This window comes from Setaria italica, chromosome IV (genome assembly GCF_000263155.2).
Source record: "Setaria italica strain Yugu1 chromosome IV, Setaria_italica_v2.0, whole genome shotgun sequence".
NCBI classification, from domain to species: Eukaryota; Viridiplantae; Streptophyta; class Magnoliopsida; order Poales; family Poaceae; genus Setaria; species Setaria italica.
In genome coordinates, this window is record NC_028453.1 from 30,435,768 (window position 1) to 30,443,558 (window position 7,791).

The following is a 7,791-nucleotide window of genomic DNA, read 5'->3' on the forward strand; positions in this document are numbered from 1 at the left end:
GTTCGCCGCCTTTTAACATGTTAATACTCTCAAACTTTTGATTCTGGAGATGGGAGCTGCGATTTGATTTGGAACATGATCGAAAATCTTATTTTGACCTGGGGTTACATTTGCAGGGAAAAAGTAATTTCTTGGGGGAAGAATATTCCTATTTTGGTCGGCTTGGAAAAGTGAAAACACACTGACATGGGGCCGTCTTGTGCGAGAGGAAAACACAAAGCACATGCTCGCCAAGTTCCGACCCCTCATGGCAACGGCGGCGAAGGCGAGGGCGCCGCCGGTGGTAGCGGCTTCCACATCCGCGGCGGCGGCGGCGGCGGAGCGGGACGAACACGTGCACTACAAGCACACCGACGCGTGCCACCACCTCCGGTGGACAGCCAAGTAACCGCCCCTCCCTTTCACCTCCTTGCTCGCTTCGCTTTCTCATCTAGCGTTTAGGGCTTTGAGCCTGAGCCCTGGAGCTTTATTGGATGCTTGGTTGGGCAGGGAGAGCTACGAGTACATGTACGCGCGGCCATGGAGCAGGGTGGTCGACTTCTATGCCGAGCTCGTGCGCACCGGCGCCGGCGCGGCGGGGCTAGCCAAGCTGTTTGGGAAAGATGAGGTGAGAAAGCACAAACATTTGGCTCCCCTGTGGTATCCAGGTGGCGATTTTTTTTCCCGATTCGCTTGGTTGCAAGAGGAAGAATGTTGATTTCTTCCGACTTTTATTTATGTTGTGACGAATTGTAGTATTGCCCAATATATATATCTTCCTTTTTAGGCAAACTGAGGATTGAATCAGGACAGAAAATTATTGGACAATTAAATTTGAATACATGGTCTGCTACAGTGCTACTCCAGTTGTGCCTAGACTGGAATAGCTAAAAAGGTCTCCAGGATCAATTGGGATTATCGATGTATATGCTAGATTTTTTTTTAAAATAATAAAAATGTTAAGAGTAGGGCAACAATTTTGATTTCGAGAAAAGAGTAACATTTGCATCGATACATGGCCTGCTACTCCAGTTGCTCATATATTTTGATTTTGAGAAACTCATTTAGATTTACTTCCACAGAAAGATTACAGCCTTGATACTACTGGAGAGAATTACCTAGCACCATCAGAAAAACAAACGGCAACAATTTCCTCCAAAGATCGTGGAGGAAGGTGGGAAAGAGTAACATTTAAAATTGTTCTTTCATACCACGGGGGGTCGTTCGATGGCTGGCAAAAGCAGCCTGGCCTCAATACTGTTCAGGGGTAATTTTGTTCAACCTATCACTCTTCACTTCATTCACATGCATAGAATATATTCACTGGTAATTTTTTTCACTTTTTATTGATTGCAGGTTAGTGGAGAAACATCTTGGACAATTTGTTGATGAGCGAAAAGCCAAACAGCTTGAAGCAAGATCTTTGCCAATTGAAGGCGGTGCCATTGTTGCTGGGCGCACTGACAAAGGGGTGACTGCTCTTCAGCAAGTTTGCTCATTTTGTTAGTTAACCTGAGAATAAACATACTATTGCTTTCATTGTTTTTTCCTAATTTAGTGACACTTTTAAGTTTATTAAACAGCATATCAACATCGCTTGACTGACATTTCTTTATTTGCCCCTTCTGAATTCTGATGACTGACATCTTATATTTACTGTATGCTGCTATAGATACATGGAGAAAGGATGTGAAATCTGAAGATATAAAAGATGCTATAAAGGAGGCTGCTCCAGATAAACTTAAACCTTTGCATGTGTCAGAGGTACCGTTTCATCCTTTTGCCAAAAATGCTGCTAATGATGTCTGCATTCCATATTGAAGTGTCGTTTAATCATACGGCAGTTTATTCTTGTCGGTGGAAGTTCTGAGGTTTCCAGGGCCTCAACAATAAATGACGTTATGCTGAGTATTAACTGATGGTACAATTTGCAGGTTGCACGTGAGTTTCATCCTAATTTTGCAGCCAAATGGAGGAGATACATGTACATTTTTCCTCTTGATGAGGATGCTAAATCGATCATTGGGGAAGGACACTCTGAAGTGTTAAAGAATTCTGAGCACATCATAAAACCTCAGAGCTTTGATGTGGCAAAGGTTGACGAAATTCTTAGAAAACTTGCTGGAAAGACATTATCCTACAAGATGTTTGCACGTGACACGCAAGCTTCACGCAGTGTGTAAGTTTCATCCAACCATAAGTTCATAAGATGTAGTGCATTTATAAGTACAAAAAATGGTTTCTGGCAGGTTAATCTCTAGTACCTGGATCTTTCTTAATGCATATCTTGGAGTTTTATTACCTGATCCTGACATAGATATTCGTCAGAGCTGTCTGGAAATTCTCAACCAAAGTTCATCACCAATTTGTCATCTGAAAAGAGCAATACACTCCTTTTATATGTAATCCATGTCATTATGTTGGCACTTGTATGAAAGCTTGATAAACTCATCACTTCTATCAATATTCCTATTGTTTTTTCAGTGGCCCACCTACAGAATGTTTCATGTTCCATTCTCGAGCTGCAGCGGCCAAACTATATTGCGCTAATGAGGTGAGAGCAGCATAGATTATTTTGTCTCTAGTTGTTGAATAGATTGCAGCTATCAACTGAAGAATTATGTAGCTTTTTAGTTTTGTGAGTTACTCAGCACATGTGTGGCAGGACAGTGCGTTTCCGTGTAGTACTGCTGTGACACGTATATTTTTGCTGACCCCAGAACAAACTGAGTATCTGAACTAAACCTGGACTGTTATTTACAACTGTTGAATATACTTTTTCCTCGAACTAATTGTTGAATACTTTTGATCTAATATTCTTCCATATCATCTACATTTTTGTATTCTTCTTTCAACTGAAACGGCAATGTTTGGTTTTTGTTCCTCCTATAGGATTACAAAGAAGGCTTGAGTGTCATGTGCGTTGAGCTAGTTGCAAACAGGTTTCTACGCAAGGTAAAACAACAAGCTGTGATGCTTACACTCAGTCATTCATATGACTGCTGATTCTCACTATATCTCAATGTACAGATGGTTAGGGTTCTTGTTGCTACTGCCATACGAGAGGCTGCTGCTGGTGCCGGAGAGGATGCTCTGTTGAATCTGATGGAAGCCACTGACAGGCGTGCCACAGCTCCTCCGGCACCACCGGAGGGCCTCTGCCTCGTCGATGTTGGTTACAAAGATTTCAGTAAACAGAGGTGCTTCATAGTTGATTAAAAGAAGTCATATCTTTTTGTTGGAGAAAAACACAAGATGCACGATTGAACAATTGACGTCAGGCTGTGGAGCGGCTCGTTTAGCTTCATTGGTCATTTTCATTTGCGTACAGGCTTCAGCCCGGGCTTACACTAGTTCTGGGTCCGCCGATTCATCGCAGCGTCATTTTAAAGTCTTCTCCTTTATTTGTCTGCCATGATCTCCACCTAGATGATAATAATGGTGTATTTGGTTCTGTTTGGTACAGCGGTGGGGAGAGCGTCTCTCAAATAAGCTGCACTAATATAGGAAAAACGCTTCTTTGAGAAGCGGGTTTAGTCTAGCTTCTGCATTTTTAGTATAAATAGAATCAGTGAGGAGAAGCTAAAAAAACATCCCCAAGTACCCAATACAATTCAAAAATATAAAGCCTGGCCAATTCCAACAGCGTCTCCTTCCCTAACGTGCCACCACCACGTCCTTGTAGCCGGGGAAGATAAGGCTCCTTAAGCCATAACCCTAGCAAACAAAGTTGGACACATGACGGAACAATTGCAATGTGAAAAAAAAAACATGCGATTGAAGCTCACTTCAAGCGTACAAATACATACGAGTTCCTTTGTCTTAGTAATACATATATGATACGATAATAGATCCGAATTTGATACGACAATAGATCTGAGTTTCATGAAGCTATAGAATTGATGACCTTTGGAGCATGCATTTAAGAATAAAATAGTGAAACGCTACTACATCGAACAATGAGCAACCTCTTCTTGCGCTTAACCAAGCCTAGTAAAAGAATGGCTCCCTTCAGCTACATCGACAAACTACTACCTGTCTTTGAACCCATGTTGGTACCGATGTTAGTGACGTCCTTATTGCACCATTTGATCATGCGCCCTAGTACATGGGACCATACTGCGCACCGACGCTATTGCCTCCACCTCGAACCATACCTTGTCAAATGTCTAAACTATAGTTAGCATGACCATCTTTAGAGGTAGATCCAACATGGTGCTGGGGGCTCCCCCCCCTCCCCCCCCACACACCACCACCACCACACACCCACCCACCATGGAGAAGAGAGAGGAGGAGGAAGGAGCTTAGACTTCATCCAACATGGCATGCCGTGCGCAGGAGTCAAACTTCTTATAGGATCTGATCCCGCCATTGGAGACGACTTAGAGCATCTCCAATAATTCCAAAAAGAACTCCCAGTAATCTTGGTTTGGAGTATTTCCAAAAACTATCTAGAGCAAAACATAACCCCCTCCACCAACAGTTCCCAAAAATCATTTTCCAAAGTTTTGAAGTTGCATACATTTTGCGAAATGTTAGAGACACGTGAGATCAATTTGGATGCGAAAACGGCGGATTGAGCGCGTGTAGACTTTCTCTGTATCTGCCTATAGGTCATCAAAATATTGGGCATGCAATTTGAGAATCGTTGGACGTCAGTTTTTTCTTTCCACACTCAAAGTTCGAGTTGAGAAAAAAAAATATTGTTGGAGATGCTCTATGCCTCCCAAGCTATGAATCCCCGCAACCATCTTCTTCCCGTTCACCAACCTAGACGTAGCCATCGTTGCTACCTCATTCAACCATATTTGAGGCAAATTTGCATATAACACCGCTTTCACCCCCTTGCTCGAATTTGCCATTAGAAAAACATGAATTACAAATTTTCCACTGAAATCTATCCACTACCTCTATCCCTTCCTTTTACTAATTTACCTTGTCATCGTTATCGTTGGTCGTTCACAGACTTTCCGAATCCAATAGACATGCGGTACATGACCTGCTTATTTCGATCCACAAGACCGCGTCACTCTCGTAGTCGCAAGCTCAAACCCTAACCATCTACTTGCGGTAAGTGCTTTGGCAGGTCGCTAGAGGTTATTCATGGTTCACTGTAGCAGCCACGTGCTTCTGGTCATGGCACACCCCGATTCAGGTTATTCATGGCACGCATGCTCTACACGAGACACGACACACGGTGCATGTCACTAGCATTGGTAGTGTCTTGCTCGCATGTCGCTGCAAAGAGGTCTGTGTGTAGACCCCAAAAAAAGGTTTTTCTCAATGTATGCACAACACATGATCTATGTGATCGATGAGAATTAAGACACTGTCCATCCACGGCATTTATATTGCTTGGAGTCTCGTATAACCGAACGTGTTCTATTATAACTAACGAAACAAACTTTGATCAAACCAACCAGTGTCATCGATCTCCCAATGCTAATATTGTAAGTTTAATCGACGAAATCAAAATCACAACTTCCAGAAACTGAAAACATCAGCAAAAAACAAGAGAAGAGCACATGATAGATTCAGATGTGACAGAGAAGATCGAGGTAGAGTTACTTAATTAATCCTTGATTAAACCTTGGACACTAAGAAACAACTTAATGAGCGTGCGTCTTCTCGAGCATGCCTGAACAAACTAAGGGATCCACTAAGCTCCAAGCAAGTTTATCCATGGTGCCGTGGCCAGGCCCGCCGGCGGCCTCTAACTACTCGAAAGCCCATGAGTACTCCTTGCGGATCTCCTCGTCCTCCTCGGGCGAGAAGTCGTTCTTGATCCCGAACGTCTGCCTGATCTGGTCCGGCATCTTGCCCTTGATCATGTCGGCGACCTTCTGGCAGGTGAGGTCCAGCAACCCCTTGACCTCGAGGTAGTTGGAGGCCAGCAGGAGGTTGTACAGCGTGTCCTTGTCGACGTCCACGAACGCCTTGTCGAAGCTCGCCAGATCGTCGTCGTCGTCCTTGCCCGCCGAGGCGCTCGCGGTGGCGGCGGGGCCGGCAGCAGCAGGCTCGGGGCTCGCGGCGGCGGCGGCGTGCCTGTTGCAGTACTCGAGCACCTTGGCGAGGGTCTTGGCGTCGACGTTGGGGAGCGGGACGCCGCCGTCGGCGCAGCCGTCCTCGATCATGTGGCGGATGGTCTGCGACATGTTGGCCGCCGCCTCCGTCACCTCGAAGCGCTCGTCGTCGCAGCTGATGAGCGTGAACATCGTCGGGGAAGCCATCGATTCGGTCGCGTGGTTGTCGCCGGCGGGACGCTAGCTAGCTTTGCGATCGAAGCGCTTTCTCCTCGGATCGATTCGAAGGATCAATTAGCAATTGGAATTGGGAAATTGTGTGGCCATGGATTGGATTGATTTATAGGTTGAGAGGGACGGCAGATCTTTGTGATCATCGTCATCGAGTCGGAGTGTAATTAACGAGTAAGAAACGGTTCCGCTTACCCGCGCGGCTGCCGCGGCAGGCGGCACGTCGCGCGCAAGGCACGACGCGTCGACGCCTCTCTACGTATCCGAATGCGAACAGAGATCGGAGACGAACTCGGGCGCTCTCGGCGTGGAGCTCGTCGGACCCAGACACCCAGTAGCCCCCTTCTCCGAGGACGACGCGCGCGGTTCCATGAGGCAGCTCCTGGTGGGTGGTGGTGGCGGAGGAGTTGCACGCCGCCGGAACGGTCCACGGCGACATAAACCCCGATAACATCCTCGTCGGGCCCGACGGCGGCGGCGCGGTCAAGATTCATCATTCGTGGCGTCGGGTGCGCGACGCCGTCGAGGCCCGTCGGGAAGATGCACCCGGTGGAGAAACCCGTGGGCGAGGCGTGGTACCGCTCGCCGGAGCAGCTGATCGGCGGCGCCCGGCCGGTGCCACGGGACGGAGGTGGACGTCTGGGCGCTGGGGTGCGTGCGTGATGGCCGAGCTCCTGTTCGCGGCCAGGGCTGAGCCGGCGAAAATCGAGACCCTGTAACAAACTGTCTACCTTAAAAAAAATAGAACTTTAAATAATATATATGATATATATCATAATAAGATATACTTTCATAATCTTTAATTGAAGCATTCTTTTAGTATTCCTTGAAATGAAATCTTCAATGATATGCTCATAATCAATCTTATCCAGTAATCCACTTTCAAGTGCTATTGTAGCCAAATCATTAAGGGTGCGTTTGGTTCGAGGGACGAAGTGGGACGGGACGGGACGATCCCACTTCGTCCCGTGTTTGGTTTGGAGACAGGTGGGATGGGGACATCCCTATGAGGGAATATACCCTCCAGATGCGGGATGCCCCCATCCCACCAAAACGAGCGGACGGGGGCATCCCACTTCACCCCCGTCACGTGCCGTTTGCGCGGGCGAGCTCCGGGCGGGCGCGGCCGGCGCGGGCGAGCACGGCCGGCGCGGGCGGGAGCTCCGCCGCGGCCGGCGCGGGCGAGCACGGCCGGCGCGGGCGGGAGCTCCGCCGCGGGCGAGCACGGCCGGCCCCTGAGATTCGGCGGTTAGTATGACAGGTGGGCCCCACGAACGGTGTTAACAGAAGGAGAAAACGGTGCTCGTCCCGTCTTTTGCAATCTCTCCAACCAAACAAAAAATTAGGACGTACCCATCCCATTCAACCAAACATGAAATGGGATCATCCCATCCCGAAAAACTGGGACGGGACCGTCGCGTTCTACATTGTCTCCCAACCAAACGCACCCTAAGTCTTTGTTGTGTTATTGTCGAACGCAAATATGACTTCAATAGTTTCAATTTTGAAAAGCTTCGCTCTGCTGATGCAACGGTCACAGGAATGGTCAATAGAATTC

At 47.3% G+C, this 7,791-nt stretch overlaps 2 protein-coding genes across 2 annotated transcripts; one reads left to right on the plus strand and one right to left on the minus strand.

Moving 5' to 3' along the window:
• The first annotated feature begins 183 nt into the window (after positions 1-183).
• On the plus strand, positions 184-3,418 carry LOC101778125 (tRNA pseudouridine synthase A). The gene is made up of 9 exons (XM_004965582.2): positions 184-384; positions 490-607; positions 1,062-1,246; positions 1,336-1,481; positions 1,652-1,743; positions 1,914-2,158; positions 2,464-2,533; positions 2,872-2,934; positions 3,010-3,418. Exons 1-9 carry the CDS (start codon positions 224-226, stop codon positions 3,196-3,198), a joined length of 1,269 nt encoding a protein of 422 aa, XP_004965639.1. The 5' UTR covers positions 184-223; the 3' UTR covers positions 3,199-3,418.
• Positions 3,419-5,685: 2,267 nt separating this feature from the next.
• Positions 5,686-6,209, minus strand: LOC101778521 (SKP1-like protein 1A). The gene has a single exon (XM_004965583.2). The coding sequence runs from the start codon at positions 6,207-6,209 to the stop codon at positions 5,697-5,699; it is 513 nt and encodes a 170-aa protein (XP_004965640.1). The 3' UTR covers positions 5,686-5,696.
• Positions 6,210-7,791: the final 1,582 nt, after the last annotated feature.

What these genes read in the sequence shown, in the direction of transcription:
- LOC101778125 (XM_004965582.2), top strand. Translation starts at nt 224, where the DNA reads ATGCTCGCCAAGTTCCGACCCCTCATGGCAACGGCGGCGAAGGCGAGG. An exon ending in AGCTGTTTGGGAAAGATGAG is followed by an intron (nt 608 to 1,061) that starts GTGAGAAAGCAC and finishes TTACTTCCACAG; the next exon opens with AAAGATTACAGCCTTGATAC. An exon ending in GGCCTCAATACTGTTCAGGG is followed by an intron (nt 1,247 to 1,335) that starts GTAATTTTGTTC and finishes TATTGATTGCAG; the next exon opens with GTTAGTGGAGAAACATCTTG.
- LOC101778521 (XM_004965583.2), bottom strand. Translation starts at nt 6,209, where the DNA reads ATGGCTTCCCCGACGATGTTCACGCTCATCAGCTGCGACGACGAGCGC.